The sequence below is a fragment of the Prenolepis imparis genome, unplaced genomic scaffold, assembly GCF_030444845.1.
Source record: "Prenolepis imparis isolate NDT839.2.m4 unplaced genomic scaffold, iyPreImpa1.0 SCAF_5, whole genome shotgun sequence".
Lineage (NCBI taxonomy): Eukaryota > Metazoa > Arthropoda > Insecta > Hymenoptera > Formicidae > Prenolepis > Prenolepis imparis.
In genome coordinates, this window is record NW_028141163.1 from 9,628,512 (window position 1) to 9,645,960 (window position 17,449).

Sequence of the window (17,449 nt, forward strand, 5' to 3'; positions counted from 1 at the left end):
CGCGGGAAAGGCGTGACTCATTCGTTATAGATGAGATAGATAGACCTGTAGATACATAAATTCAAAGAGTACGCGCCTTCTTAAATTAATTATATTTTATGTACTCACATGCAATCTCTCTCTATACAGACAACTTCCCTCGACCTTTTATTTACATTAAAAATCGTTAAGCGTTATCTATAAAATCTAAACTAACTCTAATTAATCTTCGTATATCTATGCAATTTAATAAAATTATTTTTCTTTTTCTTTACACACACACTACGCTCAAGTATTGCGAGAAGCTAAATGTATACTGTGAGATATGTTTAGCTAATTTAATTTTATAATAAAATGTGTTTCTTGATAAAATATATATATATCTATATATAAAAAAAAAATTTTTTAATATAAAAAGAAGTAAAACATTTTATAATCTATAAAGTGTCAAACACATATTTTTTTATTGTACATAAAATTAATTTTAATAATATTTGTCCACTTTTGTTTTTACCAGTAAAGCTTTGTAAAATTGTTTCATCACCACAATCGCAAGCTACAATTCTTCCGCGAGATTTACATTTTAACTTGTTGAAATCGAAAATGCTATTTTATCACAAATTACTTTTTCTTCGTTACCCTGGAAACTTTTCTGCCTCGTTTCCGCGTGGTCAAAGATAAACGCAACATTTTCGTCCGTTTGCTTTCCGACAAGTTAACTCTCTACGTGCGAGTTCGGATGTGGCAAAGCTAGGAAAAGCGAGCTACGAGAAAAGTTACTCACGGTTCTCTCGCGGCTTTAGATCCCACAAACGTGACTTTATTCGACGATTCGTGCATCTATGCTCGTTTGTATATAAGCAGTTTAAAACAAATATCTTTTTATTGCTACATTCTTTTCTTTACTGTTTTATCTTAATTTCATTCCTCGCTAAAATGTCTCGATCCTTTCAATTTTTTCCCTTTATCTATATATTAGTACAACATTCCTTCCATTTTTATTATTTTTTATCTCTACACTGAGAAAAAAATACTGTTGAATCAACATTTTTGTAGTTAAATTTTATTTTATTAATTCAATGATATTATTAATCTAATCAAATACTGCAGTATGTTTCATAATCTTAAATGAATATATAATAAGTGAGAGTTTTAATTACCATGTAAAAAAATTATAGAAATAGCACTATTATAAATAATATAATTTGTGCGATGTTAAAACTCTTTGATCTTCGACCCACGTTCCCAAATGTGATCTGCAAATTATCTCAGCTGCAAAATAGCTCAAGCCCGATATGATTAATGAATTTTTCTGCAGCGATAATATTAACCGGCGGCACAGAATCGGTTATCAATGATACGTTCCGTTGAATTCGGCTAATCTCTCAACAGATTCTCGATACCGCAACGATATCAGAGCTCGTTTAAAAAAGTTTCGTGTTCCCCCCGTGATTTGTTTTTTTTTTCTTTGTGATATCGTTATTCGATGGCCTGACAACGACGGTGGTTACACTTCGCAGTCCATTGCCAGTGGCGGAGGATAAGCCGCGCGGTCATAAAACCGAAATTTCTAAGGCTGTGGAGTGTAACGTCGCCCATAAATCGAAATCGTAATTCTCTCCATTGCCATTCAATAGCGAGAGGAAAGAAAAAAAATTAATCGCGCGATTTTCATCCGAAAGAGCGCTCCGTTTCTCATAAAACTTAGCCGCGCGTTTCTGTGACATTAAGTGAAATAGCAGGAGATGGCCCGTAAAATTAATCGCACCTTGTCTGAATGTGAGATGAGGTGAGAAAGAGACAATTTCGATAGTTATTACGCATTAAAGTAAATTGTTAATGTTGAAATAATTTTATTCCAATTAGCAATTTCTTGAAGATTTTACTTTCAAATAATTTTTAAAAATGTTTTTTAATAATATTTAATGCTTTCATTTCCTCAAAATGTATTTATATATATGTATATATATAATTAAATCATTATATATTAATAATAATTTAATTTGAGATTTATAAAAGGAAAATAGAACAAAAAAGAGATAAAGAAACATTAATTTCTCAGAATGTATATCGTGTGCAGTATAACATTTTCATTGCGTATCTAAAATAAACATATGTATAACAATAACTTAAAGGCTGATAAAAATAATTCTTAGAAAATTAAAAAATTTGTTTAGTAAATGTAAATAAAAATGTATTCAAATGTTTTCCATAAATAATTTAGAATTTTAATTATTTATTTACAACTAAAATAAATTTGCATCTTTATCTCCTTCGTCGTATATTTTAAAAAGTTATTTTATTGCAATTAAATTAATTGAGACATTAGCTCATAAGTGATATATATTATGAAAAATATAATATATTCTAGACACTTAAAAATTCATATGATTTAAAGTAAGATTTAAGTCTCGCGCCTATAAAAATACTCAGACGGGATGATCAGACACACGATTCGAAATTGAAGGACGAGTAGTAAAGGAGTTACTCTGCAAGAACTCGCCACTGTGTCCTCTCGAGATAACCGGTACATTGGCCAGAAATACCTATAGGTATATAATACCCAAGCCGTAAACGAACTTTTTATTCTTTCTCTGTAAGAGAGAGAGAGTAATGCTCTGAAATGTACCGTTACATCGGCGAACTGCCGAAGGGTCCGACGAGGGCCGGCAGACATTTCACGGGTCGTTCAAACCTTCAAGGTACAAGGAAGAGGAGATGCGAGAGAGAATTAAAGTGTTACACGGTCTCTACTTATATCACGTTGATTCGTTACACGCCTATTATTCAGTTAATCTTCCGTAATAACGTTCGTCGTTATATAATTTATCGAAATATCGATAGCTAATATCAGATATCTAAATTAATTTTTTTTATCGTTTTATTAATATAATATTGCATTAACTGCGTTAATTTCAAAATAAAAATCTGTTTTAAAAAAATATTTATAATTTTACTTTTATATTATGCCTAAATAATATATGGTATTCTAAAAAAGATTTAGTTTTTCATACAAAAACAACAATGTAATGTTTCTTGATAAGATATTCAAGCAAAATTAGATCAAGACTTATAAACTAATTATAATTAGCAACAAAACAATCGCAAACTTCCGCTGAAATATAATCATCCAAAGCGAATTTCGCGAATACGACCAACACGAAAGGATTGCATTGCTAGAACTGCTCTGGAGAACGTTATGACAGGCTAGCACAATTAGGTCAGAGTATATACAGTCAGGAAGGTAGCCGGTTGAGGTTTAAGTGACGATGCAATAGTATTTAGCTATACACACGTACAATAGTGGTGGCTTTGAAGGGACCGTCCCAGAAACGATGATGAAGCAAACAAAGGAGGCACGTGCCACAATGTGTAACTGGTAGACATGATGTCCCGTGAGATTTGCGTAATAATTTCAACAATGTATCAGCTCACGAATATATAATTTTCTCGACCAAAATTTTGGTAAATACCAATTTCATTATTAAATATTTTGTTAAATAGATCTGAGAGAGAGAGAGAGAGAGAGAGAGAGAGAGAGAAAGAGAGAGAAATTAAGTTTCCTATTTAAAATTATATCTGAATAATAAGATTTTGCATTCAAAGCTCTTAATTCATCAAAATATAATAATTATTAATAAAATTATTAATAAAATTAATAATTATTAATAAATAAAATAATACTGTTGTTTTATATATCCCAGTATATAGTTTCAACAAAAGAAAGATTATGTAAATCAAAAGCTTGAGACAAATGTCAGAACATTGTGCAACAATACATGTCTTTTGTTACTTAGCTTATAAAAGAACAAGCATATTACATGGATTATAGAAGTTAGGATTGAAACTGAAAGATTATATTTTGTTCTCCAATTTCTCTAGTACTTCGCAAATTATTTGCGAGCGAAATTATACGAGCAATGCTTATGTCGCGCTGCATAGTCTCACATTCATTGTTTGCTACTCTGTTATTCACAAATACATGTAACAAGTACCATGCAATTAATGCGACGTTAACCCGAAAAAAGATAACTTCAAATTTGCATAAATTTCTCATTAGTATAAGAGTTCTTATGAGTATAAAATTGCTTTTAACAGCAATAAAGATTAAAAACTTTTAATATTTTATGTATAATATTCGTTTTTCATCATTTAATGATAAATTAAAAACAAGCTCGAAAGTTATTAAAATATTATTTTTACACTAAGCTTTCTTTCCTTTATATTCTTTCCTTTATATTTCTTTGTTAAATTCCACTTTGAAAAATGTAGCTATGACTATGCAATGTTCTTTGAATGTCGATTAATATTCTAGAAGAATATTTGACTAGAAGGACCATCTAAACACAATTCATATAAAAAACGTGTTCAAAAGTTATAATATGTTTGCAGTAGTTCCCATAAAGTATAATGCCGAGAATATATCCCTAGATAATTTTAATAACGCCAATTTATAGTAGTTACTTTGTAGTTATTTTAACGAGTGAACGACTGTGCAGCTTCGATATCGGTAAACTCTTAATGTAATAAATTTTAAAGGATGAACCTAATACGCGGTTCTACGAACAATGAATAAAACGTACTGGATAATAGTAAATTGTATTCTCTACCTTCGTATTTTAAATTTATATTTTTAAATTTCCAATTGCATTGAATGCGTTCTATTAATAAGACTTGAAAATATAAGAACCTCAAAATGTTAATAAATTGTAACGATCAAGCATATCATGTTAAAATAAAATGTTTTTTTAAGTCTCTTAAGATATGTTATCTTAAGAGAAAAGATAGACTAGCTACACAATATGCTAAACCGCTTTTAAAAATTATATATTTTTTAAATATTTCTATAAATATCAGTTTAATTTAATGTAATAGCATATTATTGTATCAATAATATACTATTATAAAAATATACTATTATATAAAAATTTATATCCAATTTACTCAAATGGTTAAACTCTCTAATTATATACTTCAAAAGTCAATTTTATCACTTTTATATTAAAATTACTTATTTCGTTTGTTCGTTTCAATTTATATATAACTTATTATTCTATAAAAAAAGAATTAGCAATTTTATAGAATTATTTGGTATCGCACAATGATTTAAAAAATCTATCTATTTTATATTATGTGTATAATTTTATAATTTGAATATCATATGCGTGAAAGTTATATAAATACTTTCACACGTAAAATTTCGTACACGATCTGGCACAAAAAATGCTCAAGATTTGATGGTAAAACATCTCATTGTCAGTTGTAATGAAACAAACATGTGATCATAAAGATAAAGTTAAAAAAATGTGATGATATCAATAGAATTCTGAAGCGAAATTACTGAGTTAACCACAAAATTTGTAACTATTTTGACATGCAAATATCGCAAGAAAAGTGATATTTTAAAGCGCAATTTTATATGTTCAAGAAACAAATGTATGTCCGTAGTTTTCTTATTAATAGATAAAAAAACATTTATACTTTGTCTTCAACTTCACATAATAATCCGATGTTATATGAAGTGATAACAAAATATAATTCATATGAATAAAAGAATTTCCTGATTGATAAAAAGATCTTTATGCGTATATCACGCAAAATATATATAATAACAATATTACATATAATAAATCTATTAATAATAGATATAATAAATCTATTAATAATAGATATATAAATCTATTAATAATAGATATATAAATCTATATTAATAATAGATATATAATAATTAAATCATAAATAATAAAATACATAATAATATTAAATTCAATTCGCACGTATTGGTGCTATATAACGAAATTCTTCGATAACGGCAATTCGTGGTAAATATAGTTTAATACATGCTGAGTATTGTATTCTAAAACTACAATATTTTAAAGATGCTTAGACACTTTGCTACAGCAATTAGCTAATTAAGTAATTTCGTATTATAAAACGGAATCTGTACTTGTACGCAACATGTGAAATTAATTAAAATATAAAATCCACGAAATGATAAATAATATTTAAAAAGAAATAATTAACTCTTTGATTACAATTTACATCTTTTTCTTTACAATCTCACTCATAATAAAGTTTACGTTCTCAATATCTTGATTTGTATTCCCTTGAGTAAGTTCTTCATTAAGTAATCGAAAGACAAGAAAGAAGAAAAAGTGAAGAGTTTCGTAGAACGAAAACTTAACTCATTAATGCTAAGCGGTTGAATTAATGCCTGAGCAATCTAATTAATTTGCAAAGCTTTTATCTAAAATATTTGAATTCAAAAGTTACGAAAGGCAAACATCGTATATACTTCGTAAAAAATGTACAATTAAAATTTAAAAAGTTTTAGTCTTAATTTTTAAACATTTTCAAGTTAACAGTTTGAAATTTATTTTGTAAGATTTAACTAGATTGTTATAAACGTTTTTAATATCGCGAAACTATTTTATAACTTTTCTTTTTTACATATATCTTACTCTCGCCGATATTGGAGCACAGAATGTTTTTAATTTTATCATTTCTGCATTTTGAGAATATAAAAATACGTGTTTTTTATATACATGTTTTTTAATGTTAAAATACATTAGAAAATCGAAGAAAGATATTTAGACGAATGTTTCTGTGAAATGTATTTGCATTTCAGGCACTCGTTTAATGCCGTCCCAGATCGTTGAAATATTAATAGACCGAAAATAAAATGACTTACCCTGTGTGGCGCCTGAAGAAGCCGATGCACGGCAGCGAGCTGGTTGATTAACGGCAAGGTCGCGCTGAAGGTGTGATCGGGAGGATTAACAGGATAAAGGGTTGGATAACTGAACGGGTCGACGTCGTTGAGATATTGCACTTGACATGTGAAGAACATCTGGCGATACATTTCTTCCCGCCAGCGGGACCGGCCGAAACTTCGCAATTCTTGATCTCCCGAAAAGAAGATAAAATTCACCACCCCACCACCCCGACCCCCTTTCACGTGCGCACAAAAATCGTGTGCGCACGCTGTGACACACTCACGCAATGCGCTTCGTATTCGGCCGATTTATTTCGATTCGATCCGGCGGCTGAAACGAGAAAATATTCCTTAACTCCCTGTCTTCTATTCGCTGCTGATTGCGCTCGCCTTTAGTCCTCGCTGACAATGAGATCTCGAAACGCGTCAATATATGAATGACAAATTGCTCGAAGTCTAAACACAATTCGAGATTTTTTCCAAATTTTCTTCCTTAAAATTGAAATATATATTTTTATATATGTTTCTGAATATGCACAATGTTATTTTATCAGAACAGAGTTTCTTTTAACAAAAGCTGAATAATTTATAACTTACTAGCCGAGAAAATGTTGTTCATAAATCACGAAAAATATCTGCCTGTTCAGAACTTCTTAATTGAAATTCAGATAAAGCATGACAGCGTGTTCGAACTTTTCAGCATTGTTTTTATTATTCTACACGTTATTATTTTCCTCAATAAAGATCTAGATAACTTGAGACAACTCGTATATTTATCGAACTATAAATCTGTCTATCTACTTGTTTTCATTTTCCGAGCAATCTGCCAATCATAGAAAGATTCTTAGGCACACGTAGGAATCGCGACAGAGAGAACACGTATTAAGTACCCGTGAAAGTGGCAATGTTAGAATCATAATAATCTAGGATTGCAGTTATCATCGTTAATGCAATCGGTAACCACTTCGTTTTCAGGCGGTCATTGACCTTCAAGTTTCCTTTCACTCGCTTATCGATTTATTAAGTCAAAGCAGAAAATCAACGAAAATATTCTCATCCGCGCGTTCGAGATTTTCATATTTAACAAATTAAAAATTTATTATGTATTTTTATATATCCTTTTTATTTAAAGAATATATAAAAATATAATAAATTTTTTTATAATTTCTTAGTTAATAATTTTATTCTAAATTTAGATAATTCTAATTATTATTATATTATTTCTCTTATATTCAAGCTTGTAAATAATTAGATATTTCGATCATTAGATTTTTCAAAATAATTTGAAAATTAAAAATAAGCTTTTCTCCTTTTTACTCTCCTAAAATTAAAAAAAATCTAAAAATTATTTTCTAAATTATATAGATATAATATTCTCGCAAAATTTATATATAACTGTGAAAATTATTTTGACTACCAAACCATTATCCTATTAGTACCACATTTATACATCTGTTAATAGACCTTACACAAAGTTCGACGTAGTGGAATGTTGTAGCTACTCGATGTAGTAGAAACTTGTTTGTAGTTGATCGAACTTCAAAAATCTAAATCCCCAGCTACGATCTTCGCTGCAACATGTCGCGATTATACCGGAGATGCGCGGGAAGAACTTGCAACAAACTTAGGAAAAAGCGCTTCGCTATACCGGTTTTCACATATTTATGCTATCACGTTACTATGCACCATTTCTAGCATGAAAATGTTACGTTACAAGAAACAGTCTTTTTCTTCTATAAATATACTAAAATGAAGAAAATATTACTATCGACTGCGGGTTTTAGTTAAAGACTGTCTTATTTTATGAGCCAGTAATAATAAATTTGAAAATAATATGGAAGCATTGTATGTGTGTGAGTATCCTGCTATTTTTTAATCAGATAAAGACTCGATAAAGAAAAGATTATATAAAAAAAAATCAGAGTCAACATTATTTTGTATTCTTTTTACTTGAGCAATGGAAATCGAATTATGCTCTCGGCGTCTATGTACAAATATAATCTTTATTCATGCATAATGGATTTTCTTACATTGTAAACTCATAAGAAAATCGGCGCCAAGTGCAAAATAAAATCGCGAGCTGTCATTATTAGTACGTGCCGATCTGTCTCGTCATCTCGTCTCTTTGCATTGTTCTTATTCGCAAATGAACCTTCTCTTCTTCCAACTGAAGAAAGAAATGAAGGAAGAGATGAAGAAAGGACAGGTAAAGAATGGGCGAGTATGTAAAGAGAGAAAGAGAAACCTAGGAGGAAACAAAGAAAGAGAAATGAACGAAAAGAGAGAAATATATTGATAAATAGAAAGAAAGAGAGTGAAGGGGAGATGTCGAGGAGAAGAGGGAGAGTTAGAAGGGAAAACGAGTCTGCGCCATACGAATGTACATGGTTGTGGTCGACAAAAGATTCATGATCAAGATGCAATCGCGATGCGAGAGATCGAACTCTCGAGGATTCCCAAACTCGCCTGAATCAATAAATCTGTCTTTCGAAGTGTCATGTTATTTTAGTCGCATTTCCCGATTATTTTTAAATGTTACACAGAAAGAATTTTCTCTTAAAATTTATCCTGAAAATCATAGTAATCGTGGGACAATATGAGAATTTCTTTGATTAATATTTATCACAATAAAAATAATAATATCTATCACAATGTTTTATATTTTATTGTGATAGGTATTATTATTTTTATTGTGATAAATATTAATCAGAAAAGTTCTCATAAAATTCTTTCCATACCATATTATCCCACGATTACCATGATTTTCAGGGTAAATTCTAAGAGAAAGTTCTCTCAGTACATTTTACATTTTTAATACGCATATACCGCATTTTTTAAATATTTTCTTTTATAACGTTCGAATCTCTAAAAATAACACATAAATTTTTAAACATTTTGTTTTGAAATATGTTAGATTTATATTGATAATATTGATGATGTCTCGATGTTTGTAGATATCTTTAATATATGATTTAATTCTATTATAATATATATATAATTCTCTTTTCTAATATTAAACCAAAAATACAGAAATATTAGTGAACTGCCACTCAAAGCTACAAATCGCTAGAAGAAGATGATAAACGACTTTTCGAGCAAATCCAATAACGTGTCTGTTTCCAAGCGAGTTACATCGTCGACGATCACGCGAAAATTTCGCACAAGACACAGCCGAAGGTGAACGACTGAAAAAAAGCGTGACGGAGCAGTGAACGTGAACCGGACCTATCGTCTGTACGCGCTAACTAACCTCCGAAATAAATAATATTTTTCAGCAGCAGAGCGATTTAACGACAGAACCAGTCGCGAGATGTGTGACATTCTAGAAAATTACTGATCCAGACGCAAACCGACCATGTAATATTCACGTGAAAATATTTCGATCAAATGAGTCGCGATTATTGATACGTATAATTGGAAACTGAAAGATTGAAATTGATCAGTTTATTTACAATCTCTATATCTCATTTTGATCACAAATATAAGATAATATATTTTTGAAATCAGTTTCAGTTTATATATCAAAAAATAAAATATTTTATTTTTTGATCATTATATTGAACTTTCCAAACAATAATTTATATAAACAATAATATTTCTACGTTCCATTTCATAGCAAGAAATATCTCTGCTATTGAAAAGTCGGTTATGTACATGTATTTCCATCAAATAGGTTATACATGACAACACTGACAAAAAAATATTTATGAGCATACTTCGAAGCATGAAATACATGCTTTGTAACGAAAATAAAAGATTATCTATCAAATGTATATCTTTTATATCAAACGTAAAGTATTCTAATTTTACATGAAGTGTATCTCTTTCTTCTTTTGTCAAACAATCTACGATATTCTATTTATAAATTCACACAATAATTACTTCGATAATTATTGCTTAAAAATTCTTTAAGATATAAAATTACTAATAAAAAAGCATAGAATCAGGCTCAACAGTATTTTTATCAATAATTTTTGACAATATTTTAAAGAAACATTATCTATATTTGCTTTTTATCATCATTATAAATAATTATCTTTATACAATTCATATTTTCTTTGTGATATCTGCAGTGCCTCCAAATGGAGACTAACCTAACGTATTAGAAGTCCGCGTGATCTAATTCAAGAAATATCAGTGCGGATTCCTACGTGCTGCCTTTTATCGTTTACTCATTATCGCAATTATCGAACATGCTTACCGAAACTGTCGAAATATCTGCGAGTTCCGCTCAGCTTTTATCTCTAACGCACAGAGAGATCTCTACAAAGCGAGAACGAAAGGCGGGTAACGATCAGGTCCGCCACCCTGCGACGCGCGAAATGAAAGCGCGCGCGCTTTGCGACAACTTCAGAGCGCGGAGTCTGCGCGAGAAGGAAGACACTCACCTTTGGGTCGACACGCGCACTTCCGCTTCCGCCGCCGTCTCGATGAATGGAAACACGCGCACCTCTTCCGCGCGTGATTGGAAGCGCACGTGCGCGAATCCGCGGAATACGAGGAAAAACAAAAAACACACCCGCGGAAGCCGTAGAGGAAGAGAAGACGAACGGACGCGACGCGGAATGGAGCTAAGGTTAGTATAACACGTATGTTTATACGCGACGCGCAACAACACACCTTACCTCTCGCACGGCCATCGCGACACTGAACGCTGCCGCGGACACCTGTCGCCTGCAACGACGGTGCCGCCGCCGCGCGGCTAAATTCCCTCCGTTCCCCTCTACCCGCGCCCGATCGTACGTCGATGTTTGTGTGTTTAATTTGTGTTTTGGTGTTTAATTTGAATACGATCTTGAAAAACTGTAAGTCCACGATTTTGATACATTCGCATATATATTTGAAATTGTTGAGAATTTATAATAAATGCTCCTATTCTACGCTTCTTCAGTCATTCAATGCATTCTCGTTCTCGATAAGGTTATCCTAGAGTTGTAGGAAATATCGTTTGATAATATTATTTTCATTATCTTGTCCTTTTCCTAATAAATGTTCAATCTTTATTTTAATATTTTGTACGATGTAAAGAAGTCTTTTAAACTCTTTTAGTTTATTTAAAATTTACGTCTATGTTTGTGTGTTTAATTTGTGTTTTGGTGTATAATTTGAATACGATCTTCAAAAACTGTAAGTCTACGATTTTTATACATTTACATATATATTTGAAATTGTTGAGAATTATAATAATAAATGCTCCTATTCTACGCTTCTTCAATCATTCAATGCATTCTCGTTCTCGATAAAGAGGTTATCATAGAGTTGTAGGAAATATCATTTGATAATATTACTTTCATTATCTTGTCCTTTTCCTAATATGAATGTTGAATCTTTATTTTAATATTTTGTACGATGTAAAGAAGTCTTTTAAACTCTTTGTTTATTTAAAGAACTATTCATTGTTTATATATGTAGAATGCGCTATACTTTGAAACAGATTCTACAGATAATTTTCCTAAGATTTTAAATGTTTTATATACATAATGAACAAGTTTTAAAAAATTTAATTATAATATATTTTGAAAAATTTAAGATTATATTACATTTTTAAATGATTATACACAGAAAGAATTTTCTCTTAGAATTTACCCTGAAAATTATGGTAATCGTGGGACAATATGGAACGAATTTTATGAGAATTTCTTTGATTAATATTTATCACAATAAAAATAATAATATTTATCACAATAAAAATAATAATATCTATCATAATATAATATAAAATATGTTTGATTAATTTTACTATGCAGTTTAATAAAATTAATCAAACATATTTTATATTTTATTGTGATAGATAGATAGATACTATTATTTTTATTGTGATAAATATTAATCAGAGAAATTCTCATAAAATTCTTTTTATACCATATTGTCCTACAATTACCATAAATTTCATAGTAAATTCTAAAAGAAAATTCTCTCAGTGTAGTTTTTTTTAATTAAGAATTTAGTAAAGCTCTCACATAAACGTTGAACAATTTCAACTAGAAATTATATGTAGATTTAATTATATGTATATTTAAAACTATAATTTTTAAATGTTAATGGACTGGTAAGAGACAAACGCAGATGATAGCTATGCACAAATTTTCTTTTTTTACGATGTTAAGTAACTAAAATATAAATCTCAATTTAAGATTTTATTTTAATAAATTCCCCTCACCTCGATATTTTTCTCGCCTACATTTCTTTAGAGAAGATCAAGAGGATTTATTAAAATAAAAATCTCGCGCAAAATGAGATTTCTATTTTAATTATTTAATATTGAACCAACAATTATTTGTGCTCTGTGCATAACTAATAAAAGTTTCAAGGAAAATTGAGATTTATATTTTAATTACTTAACATCGTAACAAAAAGAAAATTTGTGCACAGCTAATCAATTTCAATAAAAAATCTTTCTTGAAATTAACACACTATTATCCGCTTTTGATACTTTTTAGCCTGTTAAAATTTAAAAATTATAGTTTTGAATCTACATATAATTTTCATATACCATAAATATATTCAGAAGTTTTAAATTAAATAAAGCTTTTAATAATAAGAACGTTTAATCGATATATTTAAAGATTGTTATTGAACGCTATAATTTTTCCAATACTAATTAGTTCATGTTTATATACATATAGAATATATATAAAAAAAGTTAATATAGTTGATATAATATATAGTAATGGCTAAAATAAAAATAAAAAATGATTCAAAAGTTACAAAGGATAATAATCTGCCGAAGAGAAAGCAAACAGAGAATGGCTGAAATGACAATATTGTGTGGTGAAAAAATAAACGTCCAGCGAAATATATGACATGAAACCATAAGCACGGCTATACGTATTATCGACTATGTACTAATACAAACGAGTTCCCATAGGAGGGCTCAAATAGCACAAAAGGGGTTGCTGAGCCCATAGAAACGTGATGGAGGGTTTATTGTGAAGGAGGATACTAAAGCTGCCAACTCATAATAGCGACAAAATATAAGTGACTTTTGCATAACGATCGAGCGCAGTAATAAACTAATTACGAATCTTTTTGTTTTACTAAATTGCATTTACATTGCAACATAAATTGTAAATTAATCGCAAATTAATATATATATATATATATATATATATATATATATATATATCTTAATTTGCGGTTAATTTGTAATTTATGTTTTCTATTTATAAATTTTAATATATATATTCCTCTCTAATACACACACACACACAGATCCAGAATATCATTATATAATATAATAGAATATTGTTAACGAAATATACGCAAAAGACATATAAAAATTATTTTTAATGTTTTTCTTATCACACACATAGACAAAAAAATAAACAGAAAAATAAACAGACTATTTATTTGCATTATTCTAATAATTTGTATAATTTATAAATTCTATTGTAGTAAAACTGGATCTTTGAATTTTAATGAAAATTGCGACGACGTCATAGTGAGTAATTATTAAGCGAGACGCAATATACGAAGAACAAAGTATGCACTCAATAAACAAGACTCTATTGTTAATTCTGCTTTGTGTGCAATACAAAAAGAAGTGTAGTAGGGTAGCAAGAAGCTCTTTCGTGCATCCCTCGCGAGAAACAATAATGTCGCGCATACTTTCACACCTCTTGATCTCATCCATTCTCTCGTAGGTCTTTGTTAACTTTTTTAGTGTAGTCATGCCGAGCTATCCATCGTCTACGTACGACTATATCGACAAGGGTATCAAAAGCAGGAGTATTGAAATAATAAATATGAATAAATGCATAATTTTTAAAAAGGAAAAGACATAAAAAAGGCATGTTCTTGCATTTTTTTGACATGAAACTCGTAAGCAAATTTGTTATATCTATTTCAGAGAATATTTATACAATACTTTGAGCAAAGCAAGAAAAGTTGTTATACTGATAACTTCATTATAAAAAAATATTATAATTCAAATATATTCCTTTCGCTTTCTTTTTTTGGGGTGCTTATTTTTACAAGAGCTTAAATGCCAAATAAAAGTAATTAAGAAATAATCTAAAAAACAATGTAGCTGTGTAAATTAAAAAAGAGTACTTTTTAAACACTCTTAAAAGAATTACTGTTCTTTTTAATTTAATATTATTATTATTTATTATTATTTTATTATTATTTATTATATTTTATTTAATACAACAAGAAACTTTAATCAATTTGTTTTTTCTAGTTTTCTGTTTATACTTTTAAAGTTTATACTCTGTTAATTAACTTCTAGAGTTTTTGATTTACGTTTTCTCTTTATATATAAACTTTTAATTTAAAATAATCGAATAAAAGCATTATGAACACATCAACATACACTAAGTTTACACGACAAAACTTACCGGAATGTAGCCATCGGGTTGAATCCTCTTATTATCTCTGAAAAATAGAAAAATATTATCATATATTATGATGTACATTATGTATAGTTATTAAATTATGTGCAGATATCAGATATAGGTATAATATGCAATTTACAAATATAAAAAATGTATTGAATTATCATTGCAAAACATACCGATTTCTTCTTTGAATTATTGGTGTTTTCGGCGTGCTGTCATGAATAATTACTTGAGTTGCATCTATTTCTTCGCACTCTGAGCTGTTTTCGGAAGAATCTGCAATAACAGAAATATGTTATATTTATTTATTTAAAATATTTAACACAATTTTACATTATCTCTAATTTTATATTATTTAACTTATTACAGAAATATAAATAAAGAGAAATTAATAAATGTAGTCAATAAATCTTACTTCATGCATACAAGACTATGAATTCAGCTGATGATTATGGAATACATATTTAAATATTCAATTTTACACTTATTTCCTGCAGAGATCTTAATTCTTTACAGACACATCCTCATTTCTTAAATAATATATCTTTTGCTCCATTATTATTTTATACATTAATGTATATATGATGTTTTAGTATTATGATTTCATAAAGATTTAAGCCGACCCACTTTGTTCAACAGGATTTGACATTAGACTGATACAATGTAAGCTGGGTACGATAGCATCGATCGTTAAGCGACACTAAATTCATTCTCACCCTCTTCGACGCGTTCCTGTTTACGAACACGAGAGAGAACAGGACTGTGGCATAGGGTAGCTGTATCACCGAGCACATCATCGATGTCAGTGTGCTGACCAATGAACAATGGCAAGGTGGAGGGTCGTTTCCTTGGTGATAATCTTCGAGGTGTCGGCACATTGTCATAAGGTGAGTCCCGTCCATTATAATTGTCTGGAGGGTCAGGTGGATTTTCGACCTGACAGAAATAACGAACTCAAACATTCTGTGATAATTTCTATGATAATTATATATATATACATATATATATATATTTATTTATTAATTATATATTAATTATATATCATAATTTGAATAAATCATTTGCCTTTTATATGTTTAATCGTATCTCAAAATACGAATAAATACTGTAATGTAATATACATATATATTGTTGTATATGCATCGAAGTTGATAACATTTTTATATTATATTTAATAAGTAATAATCAAAAATAAAAAAAATAACAACTGACATTAATATTTAAAATAATAAGATTAAATGATAAATGCTATATTATTGAAGCAATTCAAATTATTCATCTTTATCAATCTTTTTATTTTTCAAAGATTAAATTTTAATTGTCTAAAACAATTACATAAAGATAAAAATTTTCCTAGTTTCTAAGTTTTAATTCTGTATGCATTTTAAAATAATTCAATATTCGTAACAAATTAATTACGAGAAAGTAAAAAGATAATTTAATTATAAAATAAAATAAAAGATTGATTCAAATAACTTTTATTTTATTATTTATAATATATTATTATAATATATTATAAATAATATTTTATTAACAATCTAATCATAAAATGTTATAATCTTATATATACATATATCTCCCTTTTGTTTGAATTACTCCAATCTTTCACAATCAAAGATTTATGGGATTGCACGAAGCCATTATCAGAATGATGTATAATGCCGAGAGATTACGCTATGAATGCTGCACGATATAACAATTAATTTTACCCCTTCTGGACTCGCGCGATCTCCCAAAGGCTCCTCGGATGGTGGTGGCGGAAATTCGATAGGGAATCTAGAGAGGCTTCTCTTCACACGCGTTTCAGGTTCAGGGTTAACACCAATATCGATCTTCTCGTACGACTCGGAGGAGTCGGAAGTGCTGTTGGGAGTTTCCACGGGGATCCTGACGACTCCGTCAGGAACATTCGAGGAGCTGTCCATCCACCAAGCCTTCTCCCCGGATTCTATATGCCGGATCTTTTTAAGCGGTTTTGAAGAGTAGAGACTCTCGTTGTCGACAAAGTTATCTGGTTTGTCAACACTTTGACTATCGGGAAATGTCACAGGGATGACCTCAATACCGTCCGGAACATTCTCGGGATCATCGCTCATCCACCACGCTCGTTCACCGGACTGCTGATGCCTGATACGGTTTCGTCGATCGGCTGATCGAAAACTGCCTCGACTAGATCCTCGTCTCGAGACGGGAGATGCCGATGAAGGTGATCTCTTTGTTTCTTCCGCTGAAACATCATCCAACCACCAGGCATGTTCTCCCGATTCTTGTCTCCAAAATTTGAGCTTACACGTTCCTACCAACACGTTCCAGAGGGAGCAATAAATAAAATAATAAATATCAAATATTTTACATTATATTATAATATTAATATTAAAACTAAATTATTATATATATAAATTAAAAGATTTGAAAA

General features: G+C 29.6%; 1 protein-coding gene across 10 annotated transcripts in view; it reads right to left on the reverse strand.

Annotated features, from left to right (window-relative positions):
- Nucleotides 1-17,449, reverse strand: part of Fhos (Formin homology 2 domain containing) — a 164,656-nt gene that overhangs the window by 125,773 nt on the left and 21,434 nt on the right. For 5 of the 10 annotated variants that reach the window (XM_083039225.1, XM_083039224.1, XM_083039226.1 and 2 more), the window contains 4 exons: nt 16,743-17,329; nt 15,750-15,969; nt 15,210-15,309; nt 15,034-15,070 (listed from right to left, as the gene is read on the reverse strand). In XM_083039225.1, the coding sequence (XP_082895351.1) occupies nt 15,034-15,070; nt 15,210-15,309; nt 15,750-15,969; nt 16,743-17,329 (944 nt within the window). Of the gene's footprint in view, nt 1-6,670; nt 7,026-10,895; nt 11,036-11,082; nt 11,335-15,033; nt 15,071-15,209; nt 15,310-15,749; nt 15,970-16,742; nt 17,330-17,449 lie in introns of those variants that run through there. The other 5 variants (XM_083039229.1, XM_083039233.1, XM_083039228.1 and 2 more) reach the window with 4 other exon arrangements.